Genomic DNA, 15,300 nt, shown 5'->3' with positions numbered 1-15,300 from the left:
TGTGGAGCAATGTTTTCACAAGCTGTTCTTTTGTGTGAGCATGTGGGCGACGTGCAACGAGTAATGTTCAAGAAACGTAGCGATGTGCCAACAAAGGCGAGGAAGGAGAAACTGGTGAGCCAGCACACATTAATGCAAACATTTAACTTTTTTCGTTTTTTTTTAAAACCACCTTTGCAAATCAAGGACACACTGAAAGTAAACATAACTTTGTTTACAAGAAAACTCCAAAGTGCATCTTTAATCATATCGCAAGCACTCTGAATGATCCTTTGACCCCTTGAAGGATCCAATAGCCTATACCATCAGAATAAATATGAATAACGTGATGACTGTATCTACTCTTTATGCTATGCTAACAGTGGCTGCCTCTGTTTGCTACCCGTCCCTGACGTCACACCAGGTGTTTTACCCCGTGCAGCTGATGGGAAATACCTGCCGTGACATCACTTGTAGGGATTTGGGCAGGGCTGCAGCATGTTTTCGGGAGTTTCCGACCACAGTCCTACGAATCATTCCAGTGGGCTCTTTAAGAGGAGAGCCTCTCTGTATCTGCTGATCTGTCAGCAGGCGCGGTGCCGCCCTCCCCGCCCGCCGCACACTCTGCTGCTGCTGCTGCTGCTGCACCTCGCAGGACCGACAAACACCCGGTGCACTGACGGGGCTCACCCTGCGTCCATGCACCCGCCAGCGGATCATGCGTGGACTTTCGATTCATTATGGATAATCGATAACTGGAGCTAAAATGCGCCGGGCCCGCTGTCCTCGTCATCCCGGGCTATGCAGGTGTAAAAGGTAACCAGACTGTGCGGCCACGCTTTATCTCCGGATCTCACCATGCATGTTTTATGCAGAGCCATGATATTTTGTAATGCTGTGGGATGGGAGACTTCTTCTGGCACACGCCTATAGTTTCAGTCATCGCATTTCCCCTGTGTGGTGGTTGGGCTGGTTCAGCTGGTTCTGCGACTGGAGGAAGCAGCGGCAGCAGTTTGATCAAGTAAGTGTGAAATAAACAGGGTGACAGCTCAGGGGTTACTGTGTGTGATATTGAACATCATTTATGTGATACCTATAGTAAACAAACAAGAATTCCCTGTAGATGTGACACAACAGCAGCTTTAATGATGTCCCTCTGTGTGCCATTCACTGTGCTGCCTGCAGACGCTGGAGCTCAGGATGTCCGGAGTGAGTGAACCCGGTCTGGCAGAGCTGCCTATGGAGAGCTGGATGTCTCACCTGCCATGTGCTCTGTGGGACACCCCGCTGTACCACCTGGCCATCCCGGGTAGGCTGCCATATAACAGCCCTCTGTAGTGTGGATTAAGTAGGCTGTTTGGAGTAGTACACTCAACACTTCAATCTCTCTTTACTAATTGTAATTCTAGCTGCTATATAGGGGAGTGTATGTTCCCTGGCTCTTAAGATCCCAAAGCCCCTCACCCTAGATCTAGAGAACATAGGACCCTGGGAACATAGGAATGATGCCCTATGTAGGGTAACCCTGAGAGCTCAGTGCGCTGCAGCTAAAGAAAACACATGCAAATACACGCAACACAAGCAAATTGAGGAAAATGTCTTCACCAGTTTAACACAGATACAGATACTCAGACAACGCAACAACATTGAGAAACATGCTGTGAAAGCAGAAAACACAATCTATGTCTGAAGTGCATTGTGTTATATGTGCATACGTGTTGGCAAATAAGTGTTTGCTTCATTTCCTTTTGTTTTGTCTATTTGCTTTGATTGTAATGATGGTGTTTATTGTCCTTTCCCAACTTAGGCAGCCACAATGCAATAACCTACTGTCTGGATATGAATGACAGATCCCCTGTTGACCTCACCCAGCCAGACATGCTTCAAAAGCTAGACAAATACATGAAGCCCCTCATTCGCCCCTTTGTGTACAAGTGGGCTATAACCCAGGTAATAAATCAGAATAGATGTACCAGCTGGTTGTAACTCATTGTTAATAACAAAGAAGCTGCACCTTATATAATAAATTATGCATCCCTTGTCTTGCAGGAGTACACTATAAAGCAGCAGCTGGACTGTGGGGTCAGATACTGTGACCTGAGAATTGCGCACAGGCCCAATGACAGCTCCACTGATCTGTACTTCTACCACGGTGTATACACCACGCTCACTGTGGAGGTGAAGTAATGGCATGCAGACACAAATGTCCAAAAAGTTGTTGCTACAGTGAAATTTATGATTCTGTAAAGGCAAATTGATTCTACAGCAATAACCATAAAGAACATTCATGCTCAGCAAACATTCGATGAGACAGGATTACAGGATGATAATGAATGCTCAAATGTAATGGAACAGTAGCAGAAGTCAGTGAACTCACTCAGTAACGTCAGTTATTGTTATAGAGTTTTATATAAAGTTTATTAACCTCAGCCACCATAAACTACTGATCACACCAAACCAACTAAAGAGTGAATTGAACTGAATGAGGATGCAGTTTATGAATTCAGCTTTTCATTAGCAAGAGGAAGAAGGTGTTATTTCTTCTTTTTGAGGTTACATAGTCTCACTTACAGCCACTTTCTCACATACGCTGTAACTCTTGAATCTTCTGGAAATATTCTCATATGAACAGGAGCATCAAACTGTTTTCAATGTATTAGATCTGGTGGCAGTTTTACAGTTCAGATCTCCGTACATCTTCTCAGCATGGCTCTAATGGGAACAAAATGTGAAGTTTTTGGACCTTTATCCATCATGTTACAGTGGAAACTAGTTGGCCTATAGGGACTAAGTCAATCAGTGAGCAATTCCAGGATATTTCTACACTCCTCAACATGTTTAAAAGCCTGTTGGGTTGCAGAATACGATTGGAAATCTTTCTGACAGCTTGTATGATAAATCAGAAAGCTCTTCACTCACCTCTGCTCCAGCAGAGTTGCAAGGGGGTGAGAAGAAACAAACAGATGTGTCAGGTTGTTACAGACGTCCTTACTATTGTAGACCCGTGTGTGAATGCCAAAAACCGGTCCTACCAGATATCTGAAGCTGGCAATGTTACAAGTTATACGTGTGCTTTTAAAATAAGGCTGTGAATCGTGCATTATATTATTGTGTCCTGCTGTAAAGGCAGACTAAATGGTAGCTTGTGTTTTCCTGGCAGACCGTTCTAATGGAGATAAGAGAGTGGCTGGACGCTCATCCCAAGGAGGTGGTGATCCTCTCCTTCAGCCACTTCCTCGGCCTGAACCAAGAGCTCCACACGCTGCTACTCACAACCATACGCAACATATTCACCTCCAAACTCTGCCCCAAAACGGTACAACTTCTCCAGTTTTCAGTGAAGACTATAGAATTAGAGTTGCCACAATATACATTTTTTAATGGCAGTGAATCCCCTGAGCAGACCAAAACCAACAAAGATTGATCCTATTAGCAAATGTTGTCTTTGTAGCCAAATTTTGACATATCTTATTCCTCTGTACAATTGTTGTCTAAAACCCATTACACCCCACACTGTGCAAATGCACTATTTAGTCCTGTTTGAGTAACATTTGCTAAAAACCACAGGGCCCAGCTGTTGAAACTATATATTTGTGAGTGTTTGTGGCTTACAATGACGGAGGTTTCTTACAGCAGCTGCTGTAGTTGATAATTTCTCTCTTAGAATATGGAAAGTAAACTTCAGGAACATGTTTCATATTTCAGAAAGAGATTTCACTGTTTTACAGAAACTATTCTGGACGTGACAGCATGTCTTTAGCTCTCTATTGAGAATCAAACTCACTTATATCTTTTCATGGGTTTCTTTGACAGTAAGTAAAATCTAAAATAACGTCAGTCTTATCCTTTAAATCAGGGGTTTCAAATCGCTGGCCTGGGGGCAATTTCCAGCCCTCCATCCCCATCCCTCTGGAATATAATTTCAAAGGCCCAAGATGCGTGCAAAGAGTTGATAAGAAGAGGCCTTAATTTGTTGTTTTGCTGCGAACAACAAAGATTATATATAATGATGATTCAAAAAATGTACAGAAACTGCTGTTTGCTACATGTTATATAATATTTTCACAATAGTGAGCTTTGTTGTAATATGTTGAATGACCTGCTTTAAATAATGTGTAAAAATAACTTGACATAATATGAAGCTCAACCGGTTATTCTGTTGTTTTCAGGAAGTGTTAACTCTTCGAAACCTGTGGGCTTTAGGCTGCTCAGTGATTGTGTCCTATGAACACAGTATTGCCAGCTGTCACAGCGACCTGTGGCCACATATTCCCTACTGGTGGGCCAACAAATGCAAAGCTGAGGCTCTTATTGAGGCATTTGAACACAGGAAACAACATGGCAGACCAGGTAATCTGCTGTTGATTTCAATCACCAAACACAGGCTGGGAATAAAACTGATGATTCATTTCTTTTTAATTGACACTGCATTTGACCTACGCCGCTCATAAAATTTCATATGCGTATTTTGTGTTTCAGGAGGTTTCTTCGTCACGGGGATTAATCTGACAGAGGATCTGAAATACATCTGCACACACCCAACAGAGTCCCTAAAGGACTTGGTGATGTCCACATATCCCACGCTGCTGAGCTGGGTGAAGGAGCAGACTCCCGGCTCCAGAGTCGGCTCTCTCAATATTATTGCTGGGGACTTTATCACCGAGAGCCACTTTGTACCTACTGTGGTTGCACTGAATGAAAAACTACTGAAATGGTCCTCGTGACTTTTAACCAATTTGCATTATTCTACAAAAAAGAAATGTGAATCACAGCATGAAATACACACAAGCTTGTTTTTTTAAGAGTGACAGAAAAATACTTCAAGTACTTGAATTATTCATCTAAATATAAATGCACTTACTGGAGGCAGTGAAATGTACATTTCGATCTTAAAGCTGCTTGAAAACAGACTTTTTGGTATTTTGACCTGCACTTGTTTGTTTACATTCAGTTCACTATTTATGCAATGTACTATATCAGTTTTCACGAGACAGAGAGGTGGCCAGTTTTATGTTACGGCCAAAGCAATAATGATACAACTAATCTCACCTTAATGTAGGCATTTTAGATGAGTAAGCACAAACAATGTATTCAAGGAGCACATAGGACCGTAACGTAGGCCACAAACTTTTATAATTATGACATGTGGGCAGCAAGTTTAAGAAGTTGCTAAACTGTATAAACTATCATACTTGTATTTATCCGTAGAGAATGTAGAGAAGAACTTATGCAAAATGCATGGAAAACTTATTTGCATGAACCCAACCTTGACTGTTCTACTTATATATACTTTAGCCAACAGGTTCAGCCTTGATTTAAAATAATGCTGCACCGCTGTGCCTGTGAAGATGAGCTTTTACAATAAACATGAGCCTTTTTAAGCAAGTCATCACACTTTTATTTACTGATCATTCAGATGTGCAAATTATTGTTAAAATGTTTCCTTCCAAGATGCCTGTGCTGAGTATCACAATCTCTACTCTCCAAAGCGTTTGCTTCATGTACATAAAACAACTGACCTGTGGTGTTTTCAGTCCCTGAAGGGCCACAGTGGGGAAAAGGCTTTTGTGTTCCCTCGCAGTATGTGTTCCTTTTCAATGCTTTTACGTTCCCTCACAATGGTTTGTATTACATCATCAGTCTGAAACTCTGCTCTTTTGGGATCCATTCAGCCCATTCAGTCCAAACATTTCCATCTTTGTAGCCAACATGATGACAAACAGGCAAAAAGATCCATGTAAAGCTCTATTATTTCATTTCAGTGTAAAACATTGTAAATTGTAAAATAAGAAACTACTTATATTCAGATAATGACTTCTACTGTTCATGGTAGGTAATGGTGTTTAAATTATGCAATTAGTATTGAGACTGAAATTAAATTAAACTTCTCAGTTTGTAAAAACCCAATTTGAATTGGTCCAATTTGCATTATTAAACTAAAAAGATCCTAAAATTTGCCAATTTACAATTCTGTGGTTTAAAATGTAATCATTAAAAAGATGTTATTTTATGTATCTTCCAATCATATTCTTGTTTCACTTTTTCTGTTTTTACTGTTTCTATTTTGTAAACTGTTTCATTTTAGGATATAATTTAAAGATGTGTTCACAGTGTAACTGAAGTCCAACCCCCAGAGCAGCAGGAGCTCTGATTGATCCACTGTTATCTGTTTGCAGAGGTCTGGCCAATCAGAGCTCCTGCTGCTGTTTGATTATTTTATTCCATTATAGTAGCATTAAATTGATAGAAATATAACAAACATAAATAAAGTTTTTTCATTTAAATTTCACTTTAAGTTCATTCATAAAAATATCTAACAGTTTAATTTGTTCCATCTACAAACGTGTCTAATACTTTTATATTTCGTCCACAGGTCAATGTAAATATTATTTAAAGCCAAACACAACTTAAACAAGGTCTGACTGAAAGAGTGACCGGAGCTCTCACTGTGTTCAGAGGCAAACATAATTCCCTCATCACCATTTATTTTGAAATGTATAAACTGATTTAATCAGTAATTATAATTAATAACTGAAAAGTCTATAATTGATCTTGTGACAACGTCCTTACAGAGAATGTTTTTCCAATATCCAAACAGTTACAGATCTCAGATGTGGTTTTGATGGATTGTTTTTTTATTGATGCTGCACTTATTAAACAGGGACTTTGTTCTGCTTCCTTGTGTTTTTCTCCTCCATGGCGGCTGCAGCTGCTTTGTGAGATGGGTGAATGAGAGAATAGAAAAAGATTGTCTTGGCTTATGTGATGGAAGGATGGGTAAATAAACTTGACATCAACACTTTGTCTTTTGCTCCTTAAAATGTTTACCACAGTAAAAGTCATTTAATGGAAGCTGCAGCTACAAATATCACCTTTAAAAAACATTTTGAAGAAGTTACATTCTCACATACGCTGTAACTCATTTCTGAGATAAATAAAATCACATTGTACTAATAGAAAATAAGCCATATGGTTCATAACTGAGGGAACAACTAATTCTATAATATATATAATAGCCTATATGTTACCATAAGATGTCTTTTGTCTTTGTTAAATCTGTCCTGTATTAATTGAAATGATGCTGCTCTAAGTACACATAACCTAAAAATGGTATATGGGATTTCCAGTATGACCTAATTTTCTTTCTTCTTCTTCTTCTTTTGTTGTTATTTAAATATATCGTATTACATTGATTTATATAAAATATCAGATAATCAATACAAACAAAGAAAGTAAAAAAAAAGTAACAGACAGAAAAAACACCAAAAATATAAAGATGTACATCTTAAATGATCTGGGTCAAATAAGAATAAGTCACTTTAAACACCTCATATTAGTGTTATTAAAGAAATGGTACCAAACCTTAAAAGTCCCACCACTGACACCTTTTAGTCTGTAACATTATTTTTATGAGGCAACATCTGCCATTAAACATCTTCCACTCTTTTATTCATGACGCAGTTGTATTTTTACCTAAAATAACTACTGATGATTCCAACTTTACATATGAACTGTACACTTTTTTCATAATTTCATAGCTTAAAAAACATAAAAACTAAATACTTGGTTGAAAGTATATATATTTTACATATTTAAATAGTTTAGAACAGTGTTGTGTTTTCCCTGTATCATAATGTTGGAGTTGTTTTTCTGCAGGACTGAATTGAAGAGTGTTCTCATGTGTTTATGTGTATTTCATTTATATTCTCATTGATGTAGTTAGGCTGCATTCATTTAGCTAAACTTCCGGTTCAACGTTGGCTCCACCCCCTATCAGACGTCATGGCGACGTATTCGGAGTTGTTCTGATAAAGGAAGAGGGATGTGAGGGTGAAGTGTGCATAATGTGTTCAGACACATACAATACAGAGAAATACAAGTGTCCTATAACAGCGGCATCCCCACATTAGCTGCCATGTTGCTCTGGTGACACAGTGAATCAAAGCTGTCAGTCAACACCGCAGAAGGAAAGGAAATTCAAAGTTTCATCCCCCCTCCTCCTCCTCTTCCTCCTCCTCCTCCTCCTCCTCCTCTTGTTGTGCAGCGTTAGAGGAATGAGATAATGGACGGGGACAGGATCGACCATATGACGACTAACCTAAACGGGTTTGTCAGATGTGTAGCTCAGACCTGGTTTCAGTGAGTCTCCTGCAGGTCTGGGACTGTGCGACATGGACCTCCGCTGCCAGGACTGGATGTCAGCTCTACCCGAGGAGCTGTGGGACGTTGCGCTCACCAACCTGGCCATACCCGGTACATTTAACACCTGTTCTGTCACTGTTGTCACTAATGTAACTTACCAGTGCTGGATGTTTCTGCTGTAGAGGAGAACAATACAGCAAATATTCAAGTCACACTGTAAACTCGTTTATGATTGCAGCGTCTGTAGTGAATGGGAATATTTGCTGTTGTTCTTTTATGACACTAAACTGAATATCTTTAGGTTTGGGACTGTTTATGTTCCCTCGTGTTAATTTTGCATACTTTCTTCTTTTCTTTTTATTTCACTGCCTTTGCCTCCTCCATCTGTTTATTTTATAATCACCTGTATTGGTTTACCTAATTATTTAAAAATTTAAGTTCACAACAAGACTAGTCATTCTAAACAAACCCCCCACACACAGACATTTTGTTTTGCATTTGTGGTTAGGTGTACAGTACCAGAAACTCTTTTCCAGTTCAGTTTGAGGAACCTTTAAAGCTTTAACGTGTATATTCACACCTTTTTACCCAGGGAGCCATGATGCCATGAGTTACTGTCTGGACATAAACTCCCCCCTGGTTTGGTCTGAATCGGACTTTTTCAGGCTCCTGGATAAACTTTTCTACTGCTTTACCAGACCTGCCATTTTTAGATGGGCTACAACACAGGTATGTAAGGTGGAAGTGTCTTAATTATAACAGATAATGTAGGTGTGGTGTGGGGAGCCTTACAGAAATAACAAAGTACTGCCGACTCTCTATAAGTCATTTGGAAGTGAGACGTGTTTGTCAGGATTTGTAGTTTATCCTGTTGTATCTGTATCTGCGGTCTCAGGCAGCCACTGACCTTGGAAGAGATCTTGTGTTTATCACTGAAAACAGCTGCCGACTTCAGCTGTACATAAGCTGATGGGAACGGAAAGTTTGGGGCCAGAAAACCAAAACAATGAGCTTAAAGACACTAAAAAAGCTCTGTAGAGCTTAGAGGAACTGCAGAGTTGAGTGATAATCCTCTGAGGGTTCATCACTACGAATGACTACTTTCAGATACACACAGCCATCTGATTCATTGTTAATATAAAAATATGAATTATAGCAGCTTTAAGTTATGATTAAAAAAAAAAAAAGTTTGATACGTCACATGAGAAAGTCACTTTTTCACCCAAGATAAAGTGAAGGGATGAGTCTTTCTTTCTAGAAGGAACATCAGTTTATACATTTGTATGTATAAACTGCTTCTCATGGCTGATACCGATAAGATAATAAGATAATTTCACATTTTTGTATTTGTAAAAAGAAGTTTATAACCTGCAGTTTATTTACACCTGAGGGGAAACGGGGAACGATAACTGGAATAATTCTTCTTTTATGAACTGCTCTTGCTTGCAGGACAAAAGCATCGAGGAGCAACTTTCGATGGGGATTCGGTTCTTTGACCTCCGTATCGCACACAAACCCAACGACTCCTCCAGCGACCTGTACTTCACACACGTCATCTATACACATTTAACAGTTTTGGTGAGTGTAATTATTCATTTAAAGTTTCAGTTTGGGCTTTTAGAACACATTTAGAGTTAATGTCCTTCCTGTACAGGAAACACTGTCGTCTGTTGCCACCTGGCTGGAGTCTCACCCGAAGGAGGTCGTAATCCTCGCTTGTAGCCACTTTGAGGGAATCAGCGACAAACTCCATCAGGCGTTCATTTTCTCCCTGAAGAAGCTGTTTGGCTCAAAACTCTGCCCCCAGAAGGTTAGTCTTCTTCCTTGTGCAGCTGATTTATGGTGTGTTAACAGCACAATGCCTTACACGACCTAACCCGCCCTCCACAGGAACCAGTCCTGACCTTGAGGAGTCTGTGGGCATCTGGTTACCAGGTCGTCCTGTCCTATGACTCCCAGATTGCAGCCCGACATCAGGAGCTGTGGCCAGCCATCCCCTACTGGTGGGCCAACCAGCGCACAGCACAAGGAGTGATCAGTTACCTGGACTGGAACAAAGACCTGGGACGTCCAGGTGAGTTTCATTTACACTCACGTGTCTTTTCTGTCACCCTGGTGTATTTTCACCAACATACTAAGGCTTCGTCCACACTGCAGGTAAAAGTGGCCCAAATCAGCTCATTGCTCATAACTGACTCAGATCTGTTTTCTTTATGACAGTGTGAACAGCAAAAAATTCTAATTCTCAATTCTGATTTTGACCACTTTCATATGCAGTCCAAATCAGTTACAGGTCTGATTCTTTTCGACCTCAGTGTGAACAGTCTTTTACATCACTGTAGATGGACACTGGTCGTGAGGGTCACTTCAGGACCTGTTCACACTGGAATCTGATATGGGCCACATTCAAAACATAATGTGAACATCAAACAGGAAACAAATCTCAGCAATCAATCAGAATTGAGTTTTAAGGCTTGCAATGTGAACATAGGCTAATCTTGTTTTTTTTACCCCAGAGGGCTTTTTTGTCTCCGGCCTGAACCTGACGGCCGACAGGAGATACATCACCGAGAACCCGAAGCAATCCCTGCAGACGCTGACCTTCAGTAACTGGGAGTGTTTGAGGAAATGGCTGGAAGAGCAGAAACCTGGGTCGGACCCCAAGAGCCTCAACATCATCGCAGGAGACTTTGTGGGGCCGCTTCCAATCTGCTCTCTGGTCATCGCACTGAACCAAAAACTTCTAAGGAAGCATGCCGTCAGATAAAAACAAAACATTATTAGCTGTGATTTTATCCCAGGGGAACGGATCCCTGAGTGCCTTCAGTATAATTAATTTCCTCTTGTCTGAGCTTTAACTTAAAGCAATGTTTTTGGAAAGAAATCTGTATTTCTCTTTTCAATTAAGGTGTTTTAAATCTACATATGTATGTGCAATCTATGTCTTTACAAGCAAGTACATCATTCTGTACTGTTATATTTTCAGATATTTTAATATACTGTACAATACATACACAGTCTTTTGTCTTAAATGAGTTTGTGGTACAGTTTGCAGTCAGTCAGTTCTTTGGATCTGCAGCAGGAAGGATCCCTCTCCTCCCTGCTTTACTATCTGCCTGTGAACAGTTTCTTGTAGCGTCCGTAAGCGGCGGTGCTGATGATGACCTTGACAACAGCCGAGCCTTCATCTGCATTCACCTGCACGTCCTGAACGGTGGCCTGCTTGTACAGCCAGCTGTGGATGAAGACGCACATTTACTGTGGATGCTCTCTTATTCTAAACATAAACACACAGCGAGGAAAAACAGCTCTGACCTTAACTGCGGACTGCTGAGGTGGACTTTGAGGTCTAAAATGTGTTTTCCCGTCGAGTTCACAATCACGTCTTCCACTGCTTTCTTCAGCTCATCCAGGCCTCGCTCTTCCAGGGCTGATATGGGCAGCGTGTTGGGCTCTGTGAGTTGATAGCTGAGAGGGGACGAGAGGGGATACTTTGACTTTGTTTCTTCTTCTAAAGACTACACCAAGTCCTGGCTCGACCCCATTCAAACAGCCCACACAATAAAAGGTCAATAAAATGATGCCACTAATAACAATAATACAATTATGAATGCAGGACATCCTTTGTTTTCTAAATTCAGTGTACTATATGGTTTTGAGTACAGTTAAATATGGTCATTTCTGTCCTAAATTCAGTAGCATAAGTTACATTTTGTGGTTTTCTGATGCTTTAAGACATTCAACCCATCCTGATATCGACCTTCTAGATCTTATAGATTGATCAACAGTATACATTTTTCCCTTAAAAGGTGCAGTGTGTAACATTTAGGAGGATCTACTGGCAGACATAGAATATAATAGTCATAGGTATGTTTTCATTACTGTATAATCACCTGGAAATAAGAGTCGTTGTGTTTCATTACCTTAGAATGAGCTGTTTATCTACAGAGCGAGTGGGTCCTCTTCTACAGAGTCCACCATGTTGAACTGCCATGTATCTACAGTAGCCCAGAACGGACAAACCAAACACTGGCTCTAGTTGGGGCCTTTCATGAGTTTCATGGCTACCGTAGTTTCTCCTACGCACTTGGAAGGCTAGTGGTATTCATTTGCTTGCAATCTGCAACTTCACCACTAGGTCCCGTTAAATCCTACACACTGGTTCTTTAAGCATTATCTTGGTCTTATTTTACATTCTAAATAGAATTTAAAATCTGTGTCCAACATGGGATTTTTGCTCTTACTTGTCAATAAGGTCAATTTTATTGTGGACCTCTATCATGGAGCTCATCAGCCTGTCAGGGACTTGCAGGTTCTTGAGGACATTGAGTACGTTCACCTTCTGATTCACCGTCTCTGGATGACTGATGTCTCGGACGTGAACCAGCAGATCCTGAAGGTGCGAGAAAGAAAACACTCAGTCACACTGAAACTGCGGATATGAAAGCCAAACAGCCTGCGTTACTGTACAACACAAACACCCTTGATGTGAGTATCAGGTACATACTGAGTATTTAATGTCTTCCAGGGTGGCAGAGAAGGAGTCAATGAGCTGGTGGGGCAGCTGGGACAGGAAGCCGATGGTGTCCACATACAGAACAGTCATGTGACTGGGCAACTGGCCGGCATGGACGGTGACATCCAGGGTGGCGAACAGCTGGTTTCTGGGTTGAAGACCGCTGTCACCTGTCAGTGCTTTGATCAGGGTCGTTTTTCCTAAGACAATGCAAAGCAAACAAAGTGTGGTCACTGTCATCAATCTGAGCCCCAAAGTACAGCGATACCAAACCAATGATCCAGCTTCTCACCACAGTTTGTATATCCTAACACAGAGACGGTGGGGAACTCCTTGTGTTTGCGCTGAGATCGCAGCAGGTGCCTCTTTTTCCGCAGTTTTTCCAGCGCTGCGCGAATCTTCATCTCCCGCTCTTTCAGCAGTCTCTGCTGGACCTCCAGCAGTGTCTCACCTGCAGGGACCAATCAGCAAGCTGAACCTCCTTTCTGACAGGCTCAGTTACTCTCACATGCAGACGTGTTACCACTCAGGTGTCGGGGGTGTTACCTGAACCTCCGATGTATCTTGATCCTCCTCCCTGCTGGTCCAAGTTTGCAATTTCATTTTTCAGACGAGATCTGTCACCATCGGACGGAGACGTTTTCAAATCCAAATGCGTGATAGCAAAAACATAATTTAGATCAAATTTGGGGAATAAATGATGGGATATTTGGGGGCAAAGTTACCTTAACAAGGGGATCTCTGCCAGAGAGATCTGTAACTTGGCCTCTTTAGTCCTGGCATTGCAGCGGAAGATGTGGAGGACCACTGAGTATCTGTCAAACACTTTAACCCCCCAGGCTTCCTCCAGCTCCCTCTGAATGGATTAAAAAATGGCTGTCAGTGCACAACACCTTTCTGAATGCAGCCATGAAGCGGTGTTCAGATACGCTCACCTCAGACAGAGGAGACAGGCGCTCAACATTCACAAACACCGCAGTGATTCCTGCTGTTTGACGGATTTTCTCTGGAGAAAGGAAAAAGCACAGGAAAATCATTGTAGGACACACTCACTGACCCAGACTCACAGGTGGACACAGGGTGGATATTACCTGTGAGGGACTGGAAGTTGCCTTTGCCGAATATCCTCTTCTTCTCTGGGGTCTTGGTGGAGAGGATGATCTTGTCCACCACTCTCCAGCTGTCTAAAGTGTTCACAAGCCCCACAGCTTCGGCCATCATGAGCTCCGCTGCGAGGAGAGAGTAGTAAAGTGAGTGAGACTAATCCCCCAGCATGCTCCACACACACACACTTTATCTGAACGCTTGTTACCTGTGGTCAGGTACTGCTTCCTGCTTCCCCACTTTACATCAGGGTGGACGATGAACACCCTCTGCTGACCCTCTCCGATGCCTGCTTGCTGCTCAAACAGCTCCTCCACCTCGCTGTCATCAATTAACTCTTCATCATCCTCCTCCTCCTCCTCCTCCTCGGTAAATCCTGTACCAAAGTCATCTGTGTTCCTCAGCCTGCAGGCAGAGAGTGCAAACGTCCTAACCTGCAGGGGGGAGGCAGCTCTCACAGCAGCTGCATGGTGGGGAGCTGTGAGGAGGGGTCTGCGGGGGGTTGCTGCTCGCTGGGAGCTCTGAGTGCAGGCCCCCAAGCACCGATGAATCCTCCTCACTGCTGCCATGCTTCCTCCGGAGGCTCTCCTGCTGCTGTCATCGGGGCTGCAGTTAGATTCAGACAGTATAAAGCGACGTACACTGGTTGTGCTGTAAGAGAGCCAGCAGCTCACACATGAGCCCTCTTCTGGCTCACTGAAGGCTCACAAAGCGCAGACTGCCACCTGCTGTAGCAAGGAGTATTGTTCATATACCGTCTGAATTATCTGCAAACTTAATAAATAAACCTTACTTTACAGTAACAATTAGATATTAATGCAGGCAGCGTGTTATCCTTTCTGACGCTGTTGTGTCGGACATGTTTTTGTGACATTTGTCCGGAGTCTTGTCTTCCAGGAGGCGTTTACTGACCGGTTGTTTACTAAACCACCGCTTGTTTTTACCTAATGAACGTTTTGACTTACCCGTAGTTCAATGTGTCGATTAGACATTCATTAAGGTTTGTGGTTGTTGTGTAAATGCCACTGGAGAGAGACTTTGTACCCAGTGCGGGAGGAAGAATCAGCCTTGGAGACTAAACACAGGGAGCGAACTCCCCCGGTACAGTTGTCTTCCTATGTCCTGTTTACGTCACTTCCTTTGTCATTGAGTGCTCACGAATTTCTTAAAATTGTATTGAACAATCAACAAGCGATAAATAAACAAAGCGAATAATAAATCAGCGGACGGAGCATTTACATTTCCTCAAATACAAAAAAGTTTAAAGTTGTTTAACCCTCGTCTCACCTGTTCAGTCCGCCCCCTGCTGGACTACAGAGTCACTGCACCTTTCAAGTTCACTAAAGTTGTAACCATTGACAGTAACTTTTAAAGTAATATGTTCTGTTTGTTAAACTTTGAGAGACTCTGAGAGAATATGTTCTCATGCTTTTGGTCCATCTGATTTCAGATTATTCATTTGAATTTTATCTTAACTTCACTAAATGTCTTATCTCGCTTAGTGTCGGTCTGAGTTTTTTGTTTTTAGTGAAGCACCACCATGGATGTAAAAGCCATTA

General features: G+C 41.8%; 3 protein-coding genes across 4 annotated transcripts; 2 read left to right on the top strand and 1 right to left on the bottom strand.

Annotated features, from left to right (window-relative positions):
- Window positions 1-444: 444 nt before the first annotated feature.
- Window positions 445-6,004, top strand: plcxd1 (phosphatidylinositol-specific phospholipase C, X domain containing 1). Its single transcript, XM_051376701.1, has 7 exons — window positions 445-1,000; window positions 1,165-1,288; window positions 1,787-1,929; window positions 2,029-2,157; window positions 3,140-3,295; window positions 4,149-4,329; window positions 4,459-6,004. Exons 1-7 carry the CDS (start codon window positions 872-874, stop codon window positions 4,701-4,703), a joined length of 1,107 nt encoding a protein of 368 aa, XP_051232661.1. The 5' UTR covers window positions 445-871; the 3' UTR covers window positions 4,704-6,004.
- Window positions 6,005-7,822: 1,818 nt separating this feature from the next.
- On the top strand, window positions 7,823-11,134 carry si:dkey-66a8.7 (PI-PLC X domain-containing protein 1). Its single transcript, XM_051376703.1, has 6 exons — window positions 7,823-8,232; window positions 8,714-8,850; window positions 9,571-9,699; window positions 9,776-9,931; window positions 10,012-10,195; window positions 10,638-11,134. The coding sequence occupies exons 1-6, from the start codon at window positions 8,151-8,153 to the stop codon at window positions 10,886-10,888; spliced, it is 939 nt and encodes a 312-aa protein (XP_051232663.1). The 5' UTR covers window positions 7,823-8,150; the 3' UTR covers window positions 10,889-11,134.
- gtpbp6 (GTP binding protein 6 (putative)) lies at window positions 11,096-14,868 on the bottom strand. 2 transcript variants are annotated; one of them, XM_051376694.1, is made up of 11 exons: window positions 14,707-14,868; window positions 13,950-14,347; window positions 13,729-13,866; window positions 13,573-13,643; window positions 13,363-13,493; window positions 13,184-13,254; window positions 12,930-13,088; window positions 12,629-12,837; window positions 12,366-12,514; window positions 11,437-11,589; window positions 11,096-11,356 (listed from the first exon to the last, which is right to left on the bottom strand). In XM_051376694.1, the coding sequence occupies exons 2-11, from the start codon at window positions 14,308-14,310 to the stop codon at window positions 11,230-11,232; spliced, it is 1,569 nt and encodes a 522-aa protein (XP_051232654.1). In that variant the 5' UTR covers window positions 14,311-14,347; window positions 14,707-14,868; the 3' UTR covers window positions 11,096-11,229. The 2 variants fall into 2 exon arrangements, with proteins under 2 accessions (XP_051232654.1, XP_051232653.1); XM_051376693.1 differs by having other exon boundaries at window positions 13,950-14,469; window positions 14,707-14,863.
- Window positions 14,869-15,300: the final 432 nt, after the last annotated feature.

Source organism: Dicentrarchus labrax, unplaced genomic scaffold, assembly GCF_905237075.1.
Source record: "Dicentrarchus labrax unplaced genomic scaffold, dlabrax2021, whole genome shotgun sequence".
Taxonomy (NCBI): domain Eukaryota; kingdom Metazoa; phylum Chordata; class Actinopteri; family Moronidae; genus Dicentrarchus; species Dicentrarchus labrax.
The sequence above is the reverse complement of the archived record's forward strand: the minus strand, read 5'-3'. Positions and strand labels throughout refer to the sequence as shown.